Below are 20,161 nucleotides of genomic sequence, written 5' to 3'. Positions count from 1 at the left end.
ATTCAGTGATGTTAACATTTTTAGGACAACAGTCTATGTGCCAGTTTCATGTGTCATAAATCATAGATCAAACTCACTACTTCTAATATCGATAGTAATCAATTATAACATTACTGACTATAAAATATGTCTAATGAGCAGACATTATTGAAACAAACTTTTTTTCGTATGCCTTACAGCAATTGCAAACTGCATTTTTTGAAATATCTTCATTGACTTTGGGTGGGAATATAATGAAAGTGTTAAGACATTAGTTTGGTAAATACTTTTATTTATATACACATTACATATAAATAACAATGAGAATATATTTTTGTAATAGGTTGGTCACTGGGCACTTTATCACTATTTTATATATTTTTTACACGATATATTATTGTAGAAGATCTATTATCGAAAAGATATTCTATGTTTGATCCAGTAGACATATCTGATACATTTGTCGGTGTATTACCTGTTGGGGCAACTGATACAGTTGTTTAATCATCATTGATATTTCAAATTATTAAACAGATGTCAAATTATTTGTTTGAGCAGTAACTTTAGTCCTTACTATACATGTCTTAAGTTCTCCATTACAATGTTCATATTGTGGAAGGTAAAGGTATCCAAAGAAGGTCAATAAAAATCTGACAATTATTCTTCAAATCCAACGATTCATTATTATCATCATTATCATTATTATCATGTTCTTCAAGAATTCGACAATGCTTGATTGGTGGGAGTTTATTTTACTAAGAGGTCTTTTATGTTTGAGCCGATAGACGAATCAACATTCGATGCTACACCTTCGTATTAAGTAATTTCTTGAGATCGTACTTGATGATGATGGGCGTGGTGGAAGCTGCTCATGAGAAACAAATTCGCATGTATCATTGACGGAGGAGAAGTCTTGTTTGACAGTAGAGAGTATTATTATTTTATCCAAATAGGGATATACGGTGCGTCCATAGTATGTTCTGAAACAAAAGAAAAATTAACCCTCTGAAGAAGTGATGAATAAAATTTTGATTTCCAACTACCTTAACAACTAGGAACAACTGAATCCTTCGAAATTTGACTGATTCGGAGTAGGTATATTTACGCAGTGTAAGAATATTTCGAAAACAACTTTACTTGTAGCTATTATTCATTATTTGTTTCAACGGAAAGTTCAAAATGATTTGATTTATTTGTTTGACAAATGAAATTTCTCGACGTGAAAGAAACAGTAATTCAAATTTCGAACTCCGGATCACCATTGTGAGATATTCATTGTATTTTTCGTATAATACTAGAACTTATTCAATTCATTGACGTCAAAGGTAGATAATACAAGAATATGCTGTAAAAATTTTTTTTTTCAATTATACAGATCGGTATGATGAACATTTATTGTTCGTTAAGGAAGATGAATTGCAAAAAAGTTTCACAGATGAATAAGATTGTTAAAAAATACTCTTTCACTTCTTTTCATACTTGAATAATACCTTGTATACTCAATTATTTCTTAATTCTTTTCTCGCGTACTGTTTACGTAGAAATATCATTAGTTATGAAAAAAATCATTCGCACGCAGTAATGAGATTTCAATACTTTTGATTTTTTTCAATTTCCATACAAAGTGTTCAGAAATAATTATTCTTTATAGTCATTTAGAAATAGACATAACCCTTATATTTTCTATTCAATTTTTTTTTCGAAATGTCTTTAATATGAACAATGAATGTTTTCATCAAAAAATTATATTACATTAAAAATACCTTACAGCATAACAGCAAAGTAAAGGAAAAAATCCACTAGAACCAACATAAATATTAAATTCGATAAAAACTTCGTAATCCCCTTGGGACGGGGGGGAGGAGCGTTATTATTCGCCTGTAGAAAAGCAAATAATCAACTCGCGTTCCCTGTGGTATTGGTTTATTCGTAAAACCAATACCACAGTAAGATATTTTGTATTTATTATAGGTACTCGAAAGTAACGGTTCCAAATACAGTGTATTTCTGTAATGTCCCTTCCCTTTATTTTTTGAATGGGTCAACTCCAAAAATTGAAATTTGGGATAATAAAAAAATGCATGAATACTTCATTCTGAAGTAAAATTGACAGAAGAAACTTTCAAGTTGGCGATTAAGCTCCATCTGGGAAAAAAAATTAAATAGAAAGGGGAGTCTTGTGGCACATTATTTCGAAGCTCCTGATGAATACTTCACAACTCTAGAATATGAAGTCAATATCTTCACCTACTACAAAATGGCGGGACATTTAATAATTTCCTGAAGACAAACACACTAATATCGATATTTCTAGAAATATTCCTTTCTATCTGCCATATGGCAATTCCAACAACCCGGTAAGGTTTGTTGAGTTATGGTTTGTTTATAAAAACGACAAAAAATGTCAGTACAACAGTGAATATCATTGTTCGGTTAGAATATTCTCATTTAGTTTTCGGTTTTACTAGTAGAAACGTACCACGTCAACAATCTCTAAAATGGTCAATTCTCGTCCATTGGAAGAAAAAATTGAAGCAATTTTTATTTACGATGCGACGCGTAACTTTCACGAGACCGAAATGATTTTCAATGAACGTTTTCCGAATCGTCCTATCTATAGAAAATATTTGAGGGAACTTGTATCCAAATTCACAACTGCCTGTAGTGTACATAACAAAAAGCCCCCAGGTCATCCGTCCATTCCGGAAGAACAGCAAGGGCAAATAATTGGTGAGATGGTGGTAAATCCTGAACAGTCTACTTATTCCGTCGCGAATGTTTGTGAGGTGTCTCCTTCCACTGTGTGCTGGAGACTTTTGAAGAGGAATAGGTATCACCCATACAAAATTAAAATGTTACACCAGTTAACTGACGGAAACCATTGCAAGGCATCCTACCTATCCCCACAATATTTGTTTTAGTGACGAATGTACATTTTTTAAACGGCAATGTTCACAGACAAAATTGCCGTTTCCCGTTTGGGGAAACGTTTGGGTAGGAATATTGGGAAACCATATTGTAGGACCTCTAATAAATTGATCAAAATTCAACAGGGAAACTGTATTTGAATATGCTGGAAACTACTGTTGACCGTCTCATCACTGAAATCGTTGGAGCGAATCCTAATGAATTCGATATGGATATTGTATTCCAACAAGATGGAGCACCACCACATCATACCAGACAAGTAAGAAACTATTTGGATACTACTTTTCCCGGTTGTTGGATTGGTCGTCGAGGTCCTACAGAATGTCCAGTCCGCTCGCCAGATTTGACACCTTTGAAATTTTTTTAATGGGGCAAAGGTGTACGAAACTAAACCTGCTTCAATATTGGATATACGGCAGAGAATAATAAATATTTGGAGAGATATTGACGTTACTGTGTTCGAAAATGTTTGAAGTGAAATATCGAATAGGCTGTTCATGGTCAGTCGGTAGCCAAGCGGTTCGGCGTGGGTGCTTTGTTCACTCACTCGAATTGACTGCCGTGTTGGTCGGTGGTTCAAGCCCTAGTCTGAACGATCGATCTTCACTTGCTACCGTCCAACCCGTGTTAGGAATCACACGTTAAAAGGTAAGACCTCGTTAATCCTTAGCTCGCACAAGTTTCGACTTCTGAGGGTTGTCGTTCGTAGGGGTGCGACAGCTGGTTAACGGAAAAACAGATTTTAAACAGATTTTAAACAGAACAGATATGTCAAGAAGTTCAAGGCAACCATTTCAAGCATCTTCTGAACTGACCTAGACCTTATTACCTTATTATTGAAAGTTCCACCATTTTGTATTGGTTCAAAATATTGACATTATATTCTACGATTGTGAAGCATTTGTCAGGAGCTTCATAAAAACGTGTCACAAGACCCCCCTTTCCATTTATTTTTTTCCCAGATAGCGCCCAGTCGCTATCTTGAAAGTTTCATCTGTCAATTTCACTTCAAAATAAAGTATTCATGCATTGATTTCATTATCCCAAATTTCCATTTTTTGAGTTGACCCGTTCGAGAAATAAAAGGAGAGGACTTTAAAGAAACGCACTGTATATTCAATTATTCAGAGTACCTATATCATAAGCTGAAAATTTTGTTAATTTTTACAAGGCCACTTCAATGTGAAAATCGGATATCTAACAGAAGTTGTAGTAAATGAAGTTAATTCTTGATGTGTAATTACGCGTTCAGAAATGAATTGAAAATTGTTTAAACTTCATTATTATTTATGCCGAATGAAAATGTGTTTTTACGTCGAACATGCGTAGATCTTTCGCTGAACGATATCCCGATAAGCAGCCACCAACAAAGAAGACTACCAATGTTATAGATGCTGAAAGATTTCAAGAACTTTAATTGGGTTTAAAGGTAACATTTTGAAAAATTTCTGTTGGGGGATGAAAACCCGGAAATCGAATTCCTTCACATCAAGAGGTTCGATTTGAGAAGCGATACAAAGAATTATGAAAAAATTGTTTCAAAATTTCACAGCAAAATCAAACTAAGTAGAGTTTTATATTGTCATCTATAAATATAATCGCTTCGTATATTGAGATTTTGTTGTCTTCATCAACATGTATTATTGATGAATGAGTTTCTTTGGCGGTGAAGGACGTGCATATTTTATTCAAAAGGGGTTCTACGATACGTACATTGGTTCATGTAAAACAAGAAATAATAACTCTCCAATATAAAGTGTTTTTGATAGAGGCATAGAACTTTGAATTGGCAACACTTTTTCAACTGGCGGCTATTCTGTCAGCTGTCAAGTTATTTACGTTTAGTTTGGTTTGGCCTGAACAACGCTTCCAAATTGTGCAAATTTAATTTGAAAATCATGGTTCTGTTCGAAATACGTATCTCCCACTCACGTCCATTTTACGGTCAACATAATCGTCCTTCAGAGCAATTAATTCGATTAACTATGGAACGTTTTCGCATCATATTTACTCTAAATCAGGAGTGAGTAACCTTTTTAATCAACGGTCCATTTTAAATTTTGAAATTTTTTGGCGGGCCGCACATAAAGTAACACTTAATAATAATTTACAAAACTTTATTTACAATGAACATTAGAATGAAAAAATAGAAGAATAGAAGAGAACAGAAAAACGAATTTACTTGAAATTTTAATGAGAAATTCGGCACTGTTATATAATTGATTAGTTTGATTATTAGTGGTACTGTGACATTTGGCGAACTCAATCTTTTCGCACACAAATTTTCCCGGTGAATTATGGAGTGGTTAACGAATATTTATCTTCCTAATGTCTTGAAATAGCCTTCTCGATACTCCTACCTCTATGCTTGAATTCCTTGTGCTTCATCTGTCGATATACCAATAATCTTTTTTAATAAAATTGAAAAATTTTCCAACACATACGTTAGTTCATCGTACAGGTCTTTGCCGGTTGTAGTCCCTTGCATTGGAATTAGTGAACACAATTCTTCAGTAATATTAAATTTGGTGTTAATGTTACGGTAAAAGTACATAATTCGGTAAATGTATACAATTACCGGTAATTGTATACATTTACCGGAGTCTTTGGTAAAAGTAGGAAATAATCTTAAAAAACCTTCTATTTCCTACTTTTACCGGTAATTGTATACAATCGCCAGAGGAGCTTGGTGAAAGTAAGAAATTCACATTTCAACGATAGACACGCAAGCGCAGTGTTACAACGCAGTTGTTTACCAGAAAACCAGTCGGGTCATGATTCCGTAGAACATGAAGATGCAGAAGTGGATGAACCAAATGAGCTTCTATTAGCACAAATTCCAGAACAGCCATCAGTGAATGAGCCCAATGCGATTCCAGAAGAACCAGCTTCTAATGAAATCACAGAGAGACAAGATTCTTTAGCAATTAAACGGGCACATGCTAAGGAAGGTCTTGAAGAAAATGCTTAAAACATCAAATGTAAGATTTCCCCCCGGAAATGTAGGTGATACGGTAAAATTAAGAGTACCCGATGTTGACAGGGCAAGAAGTGATTGTAGAAATGTTTTGGCTGTTATTATGTGTGTTCAAAATGAGTTGTATGAATTGGGTACTAAAGAAGGGCGACCGCCACAGATGTATAGCAGAAATCAATTTACACTCTGCAAAGAATCATTCATTTCTCTAGATATGGTTCCAAATCTTCACATTTCATTGCGCGAGTATGTTAAAAAAACTTCATTGTCGGGTGGGCAAGGCTATCAGAGATGTGTTTGCGAAACTAAGTGTAAAACAGACAAGTGTAAATGTAAAAAGAATGGAAAGCTGTGTAATTCCAAGTGCCATGAGAGTTTGTCATGTCAAAACAAATAGTACAAATGTTATACAAAATTTGCCTCTTGTTATTAATTTAGGCAAAAAACGTCTTTTTTAATTTAGGTTAAAAAATATCGTAAAAAAGCCTCTTGTTTTTAATTCAGGTTTAAAAAAATAAATAAAAATTACACTACTTGAAAAACTATTTGATTTTATTGTTTTTATTTCTTATTTCCATTTCATTTTCTTACTTTTACCGCTCTACCTTGGTTATTGTATACAATTGCCGGTAAAAGTAGATAATTGAGAATAATTTCGTACATTTACCAGTGACTTTGGTGATTGTACCTATACAATTACCGGTGATTGTATACAATCACCAATTATGTACTTTTACCGTAACATAAATACCACGTAAAAATATAACCAGTTGTGCTTCATCAACTATCATCAAGTGCCAAAGAACAGTATTCGAATTTTGCAATGCGTTCACGCAGCGTTGTAGCTATGTTTTCTGACAAGTCTTCAATTCTTCTCGCAATGGTGAATCTTGATAAACTAATGTTCAAAATAGTATTTATTTTATCAGGAAATGCTATTTGACTGACAACAAAGCTAGCCTTCACTGCGGTAGTTGATGAAATAGCTTAATTTTCAAAAATAGCCTGTTGTTTTGCCAAGTTTTTCTCCATTTGATTAAACTTATCTATCCGGAGTTGTCCTGATGAGTTTTCATATTGTTGTTCATGTTTTGTATCGTAATGCCTTTTTATATTATATTCTTTAATGTCAACACAGTCTCTGAGCGTATTAAGCATACTGCTTTATGTTTGACGAAAGTGAACAAATAATCATTTCCACTTTTCTTGGAAATGTCTGTGCTTTTTCCGAGATGATATTATGGATTGAAAATTTGACAGTTGAAAACATTTGTAGGACAATTTAATTTTGAATAAAACAACTCTAATATTACCTTTTTGACAATAATATTGCACTAACGCCTTTCAAGAAACACAAAAATTGTTAAAATTGACAGTTTACAGCTTACCAGTCTAACTGATTGTGTGTCAGAAGCAAACACAAACAAGCACAGACACGGTGGGATCGTATTGCATGTTTTATTGAACAAGTGTGTAACTCGTCACAAAAAATTGTTTCGGTTTAGTGTGTACTACCATTTTATTGTGATTGATTTTATAAAAATATATTGATGGAAGAGAGTGGATAAAATAAATTCAATTTTAGAAATGCTTGTCGGGCCGCATAAACATGTTTAACGGGCCTTAAGCGGACCACGGGCCGCGTGTTGCTCGTCCCTGCTCCTATTCCAAAAATAGCAAACACCAATAAAGCCAGTGAATTTCGACCGATTAATACTTTGCCCCCAATTGCAAAAATTCTGGAAGTTGCTGTATATGATCAGTTATTACATCACGTCACTAAAAATTCAATTTTGATAGATAATCAATCGGGTTTTCGTAAAAACTTCTCGTGTGAAACAGCATTACAGCTCACAATATGTAATATTGAAACTAACTTGGTTAACCAGAAATATGTTACTGCTGTATTTTTAGACTTAAAAAGAGCTTTTGAGACAATTGATAGAGAAATTATGTATGGGATTGATGGAAAGGTGTTGAAAGTCCGTTTTAAAGATGCACTATCAATACAAAAAGACATTGATGTAGGTGTTCCCCAAGATAGCGATCTGGGCCCACTTCTTTTTGGTTTATATATGAACGATATTCAACTTTTTATTGAATCTGAGTTCATAAACCTATTTGCTGATCATACGGTTGCTCATGTGTAGCGATATGAATTTAGATAGAGCTATTCATAAAATGGTTAGGATTTTAGGAGCGGTAAATGAGTATTTATGCACTAACAAATTGAAGTTAAACGTAACAAAAACAAAAGCAATGATATTCACCACGAAATATAAATACAGTTCTCTAGATATCAACGGTATAAACCTCAATATCAATAACGAAAAAATTGAAGTTGTGTCATCAGTCAAATACCTTGGTTTTCAACTGGATAATTTTTAAAATTTTGACAATCACTTTGAATATATACATAAGAAAATATCGAAAAAACTATATTTTTTCAGTAGAATAGCACAAAATTTGTCAATGCAGTCCAAAGTAACAGTTTACAATACCATTATTCAACCACAGTTTGATTATTGTGCGTCATTATTATTTTTATTTGACCTCAATAAATTAAATATGCTACAAAAACTACAAAATCGAGGGATGAGAGTAATCTTGAAAACAAATCGCCGTACTCACATAAAAAGTATGCTTGATTGTTTGAATTGGTTATCAGTTAAAAGTAGACTCTACTATTTTACAATGACTGTAGTATACAAAATTTTAAATGGAATGACACCAGAATATTTTAAAGATTACATCAAATTTGATAACAAACGTTCATAATTATAATACAAGAAATTCCAATAATATACATATAAACAGACCGGCATTCGGAATTGGTTAATTTTTAAGGGCTTCCACGAGTTCAATGAATTACCTGAAGAAATAAAAAAAATATCCATTTTAAAAGATTTTAAAGGAGCACTTGAAGAATTAAAAAAAAATAGAATACAAATTGTATAGTTATGTGAAATTATTTGGGACATTATTTGCTATCATTTATTGTTTTTTCATTTATTGTTTATAATTGTTTTCAATTGTTCACTAGGGTATTTGTATCTGTAATGAAACCAAATGTCACTGTTTTAATAATAATTTAATGTATATATGTACCTATATTTCATTATCTATTAGAATGTTACTTAACATATGATACTGAAATCTTTATATGTAATATTCACTGTCTGCTAGAGTGAATCTCAAATTGTTTAAATTTAAAATTTTTCAGACACTTTTTTTTGTATTTCATTGTGCTAGTGTAATTATTACACTCATAGATATGTATATTAGGTTTTCTATTTCAAAAAAGATTATTATTATTATAATGATACTACGACATTCACAGAGACGTCGTACAGTGCGTACAGAAGAAGTCATTGCTGCTGTCGAGCGTAGCGTAAAGAAAGACCCGAATCAGTTTATCCGCCATCGTGCAAAGGAATTAGATTTGTCCATCCACTTTATGGAAGATTTTTTGGAAAAATCTTGGTTTGCGTGCTTACAAAATTCAACTCGTACAAGAATTGAAGCCACACGAACACTTAGCAAGGCGTAGATTCGGTGAATGGGCCCAAAACAAGATTGCCGTTGATCTCTATTTTTATAAGCAAATTTTGTTAAGCGATGAAGCTCACTTTTGTTTGAATGGTTACGTCAATAAACAAAACTGCCGTATTTGGAGGTATGATGATCTCCAAGTGAATGATGAGATACCGTTACATACAGAAAAACTGACTGTTTGGTGTGCTTTATGAGCTGTTGGAATCATTGGTCCGTACTTCTTAAAAAACGATAATGGTCAGAACGTTACAGTCAATGGTGACTGCTATAGAGCCATGATTACTGACTTTTTCGCTCATCAATTGTACAACCATGATGAACAGGAGCTGGGTTTCAACAGCTCGTGCCACAATTGACTATTTTCCGTGGGGATATGTGAAGTTGCTAGTCTACGCCGATAAGCCCCAAACAATTGACCACTTGGAGGACAACATCCGCCGCGTTATTGCCGATATACGGCCACAAATGTTGGAAAAAGTTATCGAAAATTGGACCTCCAAATTAGACTACTTCCGAGTAAGCCGTGAAGGTCATATAGCAGAAGTCATATTTATGTGCCAGAAGATTCTTTCAAATAAAGCAAAATTCATGTCAATTTAAAAATTAATCTTTGTTTTATTCAATCTCAAAGTTGTATACCTCTATAAAAACACCTTATATTTGGAGTGCTAGAAGAAATTTCTCTGTGAAATCTAAAATCATACAGAGGACAATTAAAGTGGTCGAGATTGGATTGCGTGCAGAGCAAGAAGAATATATCGAAAACTAGATACTACTAATATTGATTACGTTTTTGAAAGAAACTGAAGCCATGTATACGCAGTTGTCATTTCAATACAATAGGTCATTATTCTTTTGTAATTTTCATACAAAGTGTTCATTTCACCATTTTTCATACTGATTCGAAAACAAACATTACTCAATTTTTGTAAAATTTAATCCGTAGTTTTTAATTTATATGACTCTTCAAGATTTTTGAGAATATTTTGTATTTATTACAATTGAAAGGAATGGTTCAAGAGATATTTAATTGTTCAGAAATAAATTCAGTAAATAAATTCAGTACTTAAAAAAACTGAAACTTTTGTTAATTTTCAAGTTTGTCATGAAAAAAAATCAGATATCTCACAAAAGTTCTAATAGGTAAAATAAAGTTATTTGTTGAGGTGTGGTTATTCGCTTACGAATGTCTCAACTGACCTGAAAAATTGTTTAAAATCGATTTATTTATGGAGAATGCATGTAGAACTTTCGGTAATATTAGATTGATTCGTTGTATATAAGTGAGATCTACTATTGAATACTTTTTAGACGATTAGATTATTATTGTTCGAAATTTAAAGAGTCATTCGTTTGATCGTTTTGGAATTAATTTGTTTGACAAATAAATTCTTTCAACATATAAATATCGTTCTCCCGGTGATTATGGTGAGATGAATATTGTATTATTCATATTGGAACTAAATTGATTTATCTACCTACATAATAAGTAAATAATAATAATCATTTCGAGATCGGCGTGACGTTATCCATTGTTTGTTGATGAACTGCAAAAAATATACCAAATGAACAAGATTGTTGAAACAAACACCACTTTCATTTATACCTACATATCTTGGATGTTTAATGATTTCTTTTCCAATTTTGTTGTAAATATATGCGTATCTGGATATGTATTTATATATCCCCAATGGGGAATGGAAAAAATCCAGTTATTATGGATATCTTCATTCGTGGCAAACCCAAAAGCTTCAATTTGAAAAGTGATACAGAGAATTCCAAAAAAACGGTTCAAATCTCGAAACAGAAAACTCACCTTTCTGTACATTGGAATTTTCTGACAAAAATAAATCGGTTAATTCATCATGTCTTCTTCACATTTTGAATCGTTTAACTCTGATGCAACCTCGTTCAGCGGGCCTCTTTAGTGGGCGGCCAATGTTGACTGAGAAAGTAGGTTTCTCGACTTCGACAGAATTGTTCATAGAGCAGGTAGCATTTTGATGAAAATGTTCTTGAGATGAGGGTCCACTAACATCGTCTTCCAATTTTAGGGTGTTCATGAACGGCTTCAAAATCGCATCGTCAAAGTCTTGGTGTACTGTTTTATCAACCCCATAACATTCGGATGACTGATCATCCTCGCTAAAGAGGATTTTTAGTTCTTCTTCTATATCAGATGAAATAGAAATTGTAGTCGACATTGAATCTAACGATTCATTCAGTTTTGAGCTTTCACTCACATCTTCATATCTGGAGATCGAATTCAAGTCATGCTCTTCATCTTCTTCATTATTATCGAGGTCCATTACATCCGAGCCTTCCGATATATCTGACAAAAGCTCTCCACACCCAATGAGAATAGAATTATAATTTTGATTTTTAAGAATTCGACCTCTAAGCTTGATTGGTGAAGGTTCCTTTTCTAAGAGGTCTTCTATGTTTGACCCCACAGATGAATCAGAAGCATTTGATGCCACTTCTTCGTCATGAGTACCTTCTTGAGGTCGAAGTGGAAGCGGGCATGGTGGAAGCTGCTCTTTAGAAACAAATTCGCATGAATCATTGATGGAGGATGAGTCTTGTTTGACCGTGGAGAGCATGTTTATTTTATTCGATACGTCCACAGGTTGATCTGAAGCAAAATAAACATCAAACACCTGACTTAACAAGTGAGAACTACTGAAATGGTCAAGATTCAACTGAATCATAGTAACTATATGTTCATTTATGAAAAGAATATTCAGAAAACTATGAGACTTACTGAAAAATTAGTAGCAAATTGTTTTATCTACAAGATGTTTATATAACTTTCTGCACTAAATACAAGCAAAAAAGTGAGAAAATTTTTATAAAAATTTGCTTTTTTGTTCTATAACTTTTTGTATATATATTTTACAAAAAAAATTATCTCGGATCAATCTTGTAGATGATCTTTTGAGGAAAATTTTTCCTATATTTTTTTTAATTTCATTTATTGAAAACGCTGTTACAGCTCTCCAAAGTTGATCGGGTTCGTCAATGCTCAGTTATATAGCCCTTCAAGTTTTATGTATGGAGATCTCATAACACAGAATTTGCTGTTTCTTCATGCTTTTTCAGGATGTGATACAACATCAGCAGCCTATAATATGGGGAAATTAAAATTTATAAGAATTATGGAGGAACATCCTGAATTAGCTCGTGGAACCGCGATATTCCTGAGTGCGAAAGTCGACCCATCTTTGCTCACTCTTGTTGGCGAACGTTTTTTTATAGCTTTATACGGCAGTAATAAAGACGACTCACTAGACGGCTTGCGATTCAAACGATTTGCCAAGACAGTGACTAAAAATTCATTTAATTTATCATCGCTGCCTCCAACACAAGATGCTGCTCGTTTTCACAGTCTCCGAGTATAGCACCAGGTCTAGTCGTGGCTCGGAAGATATCAAAATCCTGAAGATTGGGGCTGGAAAATGCATGCAAACATTTGGATGCTTCCAAGCCTCCAGCACCCCGGATCATATGAAATTAATTTTCTGCAGATGCAAAGGAAACTGTGGAAGCATGTGTGGCTGCAGAAAAGCAGGCCTGAAATGCTCTACAGTATGCCTCTATTGTTCTGGCGAAACATGCATCAATATTATGGAAATATCAAAGTTAAAGGAAAAAAATGAATTTGAAGATGAACGTCCGACTATGGCTCCAATTTTAACTACTGTCATTCTTCAACCTTTCACATTTGACGTTGATTTAGATTCTGAGCCACAACCTGAACCATCGAAGGAAAGTCGATTAGAGTAGCTAGCTAATAAGTTATTAAAAATATCATGTCGAGGATACCTTATAAGCAAGATATCCGTGGAGTAGGCCTACTGGTGATACCACGTAAAAACGCGCCTAAGAATTTAACAAAAATTTTGTAAGAATATATTTACAATAAACAAAAAAATTCAAAAATAAGTCAAACATTTCGTTTCAACCAGATTCTCATGAGCATTGACGAACCCGGTCAACTTTGGAGCGCTGTAACAGCGTTTTCAATGAATGAAATTTAAAAAAAATATAGAAAAAAATGTTCCTCAAAAGATCATCTACAAGATTGGTCAGAAGTAACGTTTTGTAATATGTATAAAAAAGTTATAGATCCAGAAAGAAAATTTTTATAAAAATTTCCTCACTTTTTTGCTTATAACTTCATCAATTTTCAATTTAGGGCAAAAAGTTATGTGAACATATTTGTAGGCAAAACAATTTTCTACAAATTATGACTCTACAAATTTTTAGTAAGACGCATAGTTTCTAAGATGATGGCTGGAGGAAAAGGGTGGTGACCGCAAAAACTTGAGGTTAAGCTTCTAGTGACCCCCCATACATGTCCCAAAAATAAAATTGAGTCCTCTAAAAAAATGCAATATTCGGTCCTTAAATTATAACATTTCAAAGGACTAAATCGTTTTTTACCTTACTTTTAAACGTGTTGAACTTCGTTACTTCTTCAATATGGTCAGGAAAAAAATTGAACACCTTGGGTGCTATACGAGTATAAGAAAATGATCGCTGACCAACAGATTTACTCATCTGTGGAACAGATGTGTCTTTGTCGGGTACCAAAATTATGCGTAGGTAAACTGGCGTGATTTTTTCATTTTTTTATATTTCAATATAACATTCAAATTATAGTTGCCTCAGGTATAGTATCTCGCATTCCTTTTATAAAAGTTCCGTAGAATATCGGTGGGGTTTTTCTAAAATCAACTTCAGGAATCTGTTTTGGATTATCTCTAGTATATGACATTTGATAGATAACCTATCAGAAAGTAATAGCACCTAAAGGCTGACTCTCGACCAAAAGAGGTCAGATGTCAATCTTGCTGAAGTGCCCATCAGCAAGTTGAGGACCGCTCGGAGAGCGGGGGTGGATGGAGTGGAGTATTAAGTTTTCCTCGCAAAATGTATTTTGTGGGGAGAAGTTTTTACTTCAGGGCACTCAACCCTGTAGGGGGCATAGCGGGATTTGATAAAATTACAATTAGGTAACTAGAAATTTGGCTAAATATGGGTATTTACAAAAAAATGTCATTATGCCAGCTTTACAATATTCTACAAACTCATTTACAGACCCGACTTGCTGAATTGAAGATGAAACAAAATATCGTATCCAAAACATCATTCTCATACGAAAAAAAACATACTTGAACAATCGATATCTAAAGACAGCTAATTCAATATCAAACATTTTTGTTGAAAACTGTTTTTCGAAAGAATACATGAATAGAGGTAATTGAATAAAATTCTAAATAGGCAGTAACATAACGTTCATAAAAGTCCTCACATTCCCCAAAATAAAATTAAAAGAATCAATTTAAGTTTTTCTCGAAACCCCTGTATTGTAGTTATCTACTTGTAGTGTTAACCTATGAAATTTTGTGTCGTTATTCTTCAATTTGAACAATCGAATCGCATCTATAGTGCGTTACCTTCGTGTTCTGGGTAGTCAATGTTAATAACTCCCGGCCACCTAATAGCATCATGACTATTCGCAGAGACATCAGCCTTGTAAGGTAGCAGAATCAATCCACCTCCAATAGAATAAATTCTCGCGAAAAAAAATATTTGCTTGAAGACGGAAGTCGTGTTCACTTATGCTAATTCAAATATTTGGTAATTGATGATTTTATATAAAAAATGATCTTGACTTGATAAAAACTTACCTTTTCTTAGCCAGAGTTCAGAAAACACAATACACCTCAAGAAACAACTGGATCTTTCAACACAAATTCTAGAATATCGATAAAGCTTCTCAAACTCTGGTAACGTCTTGTGAGCTCGAATTCGAAATGATACCACCAAATTTAATATTGTTAGATGTCCTGCTTTCACCTCAAATGGACCCAACCCCCTTCTTTCAATTGGTGACATCCAATAGAAATTCTTGTATTTGAATTATATAGATATACCTGACCCTATACCAAATTTAAATGATTTTGGGTTACATAATTCAACAGGATAGGATTATCCCGTAATTACCTGTTTCAAATCAATGAATGAACAAAATTTCATTAAAGAAATTTTCTTGAGAGAGGCCCCAAAGATATTTTGATAATGAGAAATTTAGAATTTAAAGAAATCTTGCCTGAATGCAATTCTTGTAAATAATTGAAACGCTGCATCAATGAAAAATTTGAAATTTCAGAAAAGTAATGAAGGAAGAAAAATATACAAAATTTGCACCACGCAAAACGGGAGTGTTTCAAAACCTTTAAACGCTGCCTAGATTGGAAAAATAAAAAATGAAATTTAAGAAATAGATAATTATGTATGAATATTATATGGCAAAACACATGTTGCGTTTTTGAAAAATTTTTAGTGAAAATCTCACAAAAAAGTTTTTTTTAATACGTTTGTCTTGGAAAAGTATTTTACCTTGTGCGATCGATTATCGACATCAACACGTTCAAAACTTCTCTTTTCAGTAGTTTTCGTCCAGTATTTGATATATTTTTATCTATTTCATGAAATTTGGTTTTGAAAGCGAATATGTCTTCTTTTGTATCCCACTAGACACCTAATGAACCTTAGTGTGACGATTCGCTTTTGCCCTTTTTTTTTTTGTAAATCAGCTGATAAGTCATCATCTATATTTTTCAATATATTTGAATCATTAGCTATCCAAATAAAAATTTTAAAATTTCCTTCAATATGTTTATTTATGTGCTGCCTCTTGCTGATTTTCAATTTACATCTGTTTCTATTTGATCTGAACTTCGATTCCTATAGACGTCTTGATGACGCAGTCATTGTCTATATATTTATAGTCAGTCAACCTTATGCAGTTATCGTTGGAGGACGATGGAAACGAAAAGTAGATGGCGCCAATACCGTGGTCTCCAAAAAAGAGATAAAATATTGAGATGGAAAGTGTCGTAGTAAAAAGTTGTAAATGATTATTTTTATGTTTCTGACAGGTTTTGTCTTCGTGTACGTGTCGTGCTCAGTCAGTCATTTGCTTTGCAATTTATAGGCATATAAGAGGTTGTTATTAGAAGTGAATTTTTGTGATTCTGATCTGGTTTTATTGTTTTCTTCGTAATCAGTTTGTGTTTTTTGTATTTTTAGTAGTTGTCAGTTTGTGTTATTTGTACTTTTATAGTGAGTGAATTGTGACAGAACATCGAAAATAGGTAAAAATATATTCAATAATTATATTTGAAATTTCATGTTATTAGATCCATTTAAATTTATTTCCAAAATGAATTATTCAACGAATGAAAGAAGGTGCATTAAAATTTGCCATTTTAATTTGTTTGGTCTTTGGCTAGTACCCTTGTAACACTAACTGGTGAAAATTTTATGAATAATGAGATTATTTTTATCAGCAAATTTACCTAATTGAGTTGTTAGCCTTTTCTTTCTTTTACAATTTTATCTTCATTTCCAGATGTCTGGTAATAAATGTGGACTCTCAACTAGAAATGACCATAGTTTGAGTTTTTTCCGTTTTCCAGTCAAAGATCCCACAAGATGTAAACAATGGATAATTCATTCAGGTAAGAAACCTCAACAGTTCCCAAAATATATCAATTTCAAAATATATTGATGTAAAGTAACTTCCAATGGATCTATTATTCTGCAAGAGTCCTACTCTTATATCAATATTACAAAAAAATTCAACAACTATATATCTTCATGTAAAAGTTTTGCAAACGAATAATGATATATGGTTCTTCTTGTCACCCTTATCTAATTGGACCACCAAAACAGACCCATTTGGGAATCTGTTTTTACAGTTTGGAAGTTTGACAGAGTACCATGAACATTACGTACTAGTTGTTGGCAGTTTGTCAGATAGGTTCTTATTTAATCATACGAAATACATGTAATCCATAATTTTTTCAACATTATTTCATGTAAGGCACAGATTTGGTTAGATCGCAAAGCTTTAAGGTAATTTGATTGCCTTGTTCAAGTTCTTCAACCACGCCTGTCACCACTACCACCACCACCACCACTGATTATCCATGACTGTTGCATCAATTTTTTTCATGAAGGGTCGCTGATATGTATGGAAACAGTCGATTATCTCTTAGAGTAAGATAGCTGGCCAAAAATATTAAAATACAGAAGTTTTAGTTTTTTTTTAAATCTACCACACTAAATAAAAGTTAGGTAAACAGGATAAGTCAAAAAGTCTTGAAGAAAGAAAGTTGCTTTTTCTTCAATAGAACACCTTATGTATTATTCCATATTTTCATTCTGATTGAAGTTCTGAACAAAACTGACATAGCACATCATTTCCTAAATTCAACTGTTTTCGAGATATCGAATTTTGAAAATAAATTTTTTCTACTCTAAAATTTATTAAAGAATAAACACGAAATGATGGATATTTATTATAAAAGTCACACAAGATGGAGTATGTGGACACAGTCAGATACCAAAACAGGTAAAACTAAATAAAAAATCTCCGACCCTGAAAACCCCCCAGATACCAATTTTTAATATAATTGGACCATAATCACAAAACTTGTCCGCCATAATGGAGCCGCCATTTTGTTTTGTTTTTTCTAACAAAAATTTCATAATGCATTTTAATCGGAATTATCGATTAAAATCAATCGGATAATTACAAATGTGTCAAATTCAACTTGCAAGATTTGATTACAGATACACAGTCAGATACCGATATAGATGAAACTAAATTAAATCTTGTAAAAATAAAAACTTTAACAAGTTGTTTTATCGAGTAACCAATTAGTATTTTTTCTTTTTCAGGCAATATCACATTGCCTGGTCTGAGCCCAAAATCACTAAGTAACAAATTTTTGTGCAGCAGACATTTTGACCCTCGATTTCTTCAACACAAACGGTTGCCAGGATCATTGGATGAGGATGAAAACATTTTTAATACAGTAGAAGACAGTTCTCTACAGACCACCGAGGGGGAGGAAGAGTCATCAAATTCAAGTAAAGCATCAGAAGCATCAAATGCACCTGCAGATACAATAGATGATTTTTCCGCAACAGTGGAATCCTGCTGGTTACTTAGTAAAAAAAATGTTTAGACCGATTTAAATGTCGTGAATGTAGAGTTATTTTACAAAGCAAGGAAGATTTGGCAGATGATGATGAGTTATTGACTTTTTACAAAAATTACAATATTCAAAACTGAAGTGGTTTGAAAACGCCCTCAAATTTTATGAGGCAATTCACATAAGACAATGCTGTATTATAACCAGTATATCAAAAAATACTGTACCAAAAAACATAATCAGCAATATTAGAGACAAAGCAAATGAACAACTTTTTGAGTATCTTCCTGAATGGTTTGAGGCACAAGAAAAATGTAAAGAACACTGAAAATATATTGTTGATCTGTTGTTACGCACACAAGTTTTCAAATACTGTAAAGATATTTCAAGTAGAATAAAAATAAGGGCTGGGATAAAAAATGACAAACTTAGTATTTTAAAACATAATTAGTTACAGTAATCAAATACCAACTAAAACAATCATTGCTATACTGAATCCACTATATGATATAAACGAAATTTTTCTTCATTCATGGGTCTTAATACTTATTTTTTGCTTGTTAAGAGTGTAGACTACAGATTTTGTGATTAATGTTTCTGTGTTTTCCATCTGTGTGCCTCTAAAGTTAAAACTGTTCATATATGTATAAGTGTGACTGGTTTTATATCAGTAAATATCTAATTTTTGATACACTAACAATTTTCTTCTTTATTCTCATATATTTTTTAGTTTGAGAATACTCTCTACAATATTGTGACGTACTTAAACAAAAAACTGATGTGTGACTATTGTAACATATGTTTTCTGTAAACATTTTTTGAAGGTGAATAAATATCTTATAAGAATTATATTATTATCATTTAGTTTTCATACAAATAAACAGAATAATATTTTCATATGGTTTCAATGATTCTGTTTTTTTTTTGTTTTGACACAGACACACACACAGACCATACAATATTTTTTTTAATTAGAAAAACTCTATGATGAAAAATTCCTAATTCCGCAATAATCTTTTAATTTTAATTGAGAATATTTCATTTGGAGGGCATTCATATTGAATATTAAACATTCAGGAATAGAAATCATAAAAAATTTGGTAAATTCTGAAAGTAGAGATTTATATTAATTGAGATGACTGATTGAAAGGAGAAATATATTTTGATAGACAAAAATATAATGGAGGTCTGTGTATAGTGAGATGCCATTCTGCATCATAAATATGTTTCGAATTCTTTCTGGTGAGTACATCTTTTGAACAGGCGCGGTCGCAGACCGAGATTTTGGGGTTGGCAACAACCAAAAATGTCATTGAATTCCTATTTAATTCTATTTTTACAAAATATTCCTAATCTCCGACCTCCTTATTCCTCACATATCAATTTTTAATTGAATTTAACCATAATCACAAAACTTGTCCGCCATCTTGAATTTGAGAATTGTCTGAAAATCCACAATCCCGGATCCCTAAAACCCCCACATATCAGTTTTCAATCGAATCGGATCAAAAACACTAAACTTGGAGCCGCCATCTTGATTTTAGTAATCTTGACTATTGATTCATAATATCTGGCTCCAAAAACCCCCACAAACCAATTTTCAATAGAATCAGACCATAAACACACATCACGTCCATTTTTTTTTCTTTTTTTGTAACAAAAATTTCATAATGCATTGTCACGGAAATTATGAACATCTGCCAAATTT

General features: G+C 32.7%; 2 protein-coding genes across 2 annotated transcripts; one reads left to right on the top strand and one right to left on the bottom strand.

The window, feature by feature from the left end:
- Nucleotides 1-314: 314 nt before the first annotated feature.
- Nucleotides 315-12,154, bottom strand: LOC141481502 (uncharacterized). The gene is made up of 2 exons (XM_074173127.1): nt 11,256-12,154; nt 315-959 (listed from the first exon to the last, which is right to left on the bottom strand). Exon 1 carries the CDS (start codon nt 12,148-12,150, stop codon nt 11,314-11,316), a length of 837 nt encoding a protein of 278 aa, XP_074029228.1. The 5' UTR covers nt 12,151-12,154; the 3' UTR covers nt 315-959; nt 11,256-11,313.
- Nucleotides 12,155-16,271: 4,117 nt separating this feature from the next.
- Nucleotides 16,272-19,293, top strand: LOC141481409 (uncharacterized). The gene is made up of 3 exons (XM_074172896.1): nt 16,272-16,605; nt 16,863-16,971; nt 18,197-19,293. The coding sequence occupies exons 2-3, from the start codon at nt 16,863-16,865 to the stop codon at nt 18,484-18,486; spliced, it is 399 nt and encodes a 132-aa protein (XP_074028997.1). The 5' UTR covers nt 16,272-16,605; the 3' UTR covers nt 18,487-19,293.
- The last annotated feature ends 868 nt before the right edge of the window (nt 19,294-20,161 follow it).

Source organism: Leptinotarsa decemlineata, unplaced genomic scaffold (genome assembly GCF_025532065.1).
Source record: "Leptinotarsa decemlineata unplaced genomic scaffold, Ldec_3_MD MMD2_tig00000199_RagTag_RagTag, whole genome shotgun sequence".
Taxonomy (NCBI): Eukaryota; Metazoa; Arthropoda; class Insecta; order Coleoptera; family Chrysomelidae; genus Leptinotarsa; species Leptinotarsa decemlineata.
Note: the sequence above shows the minus strand (reverse complement) of the source record. Positions and strands in the feature narration are given on the sequence as shown.

Bases quoted from the DNA above. Each gene is read 5' to 3' on its own strand.
- LOC141481502 (XM_074173127.1), bottom strand. From the start codon at position 12,150: ATGATTCAGTTGAATCTTGACCATTTCAGTAGTTCTCACTTGTTAAGT.
- LOC141481409 (XM_074172896.1), top strand. From the start codon at position 16,863: ATGTCTGGTAATAAATGTGGACTCTCAACTAGAAATGACCATAGTTTG. The intron at 16,972-18,196 runs GTAAGAAACCTC...TTTCTTTTTCAG, and splicing joins ACAATGGATAATTCATTCAG to GCAATATCACATTGCCTGGT.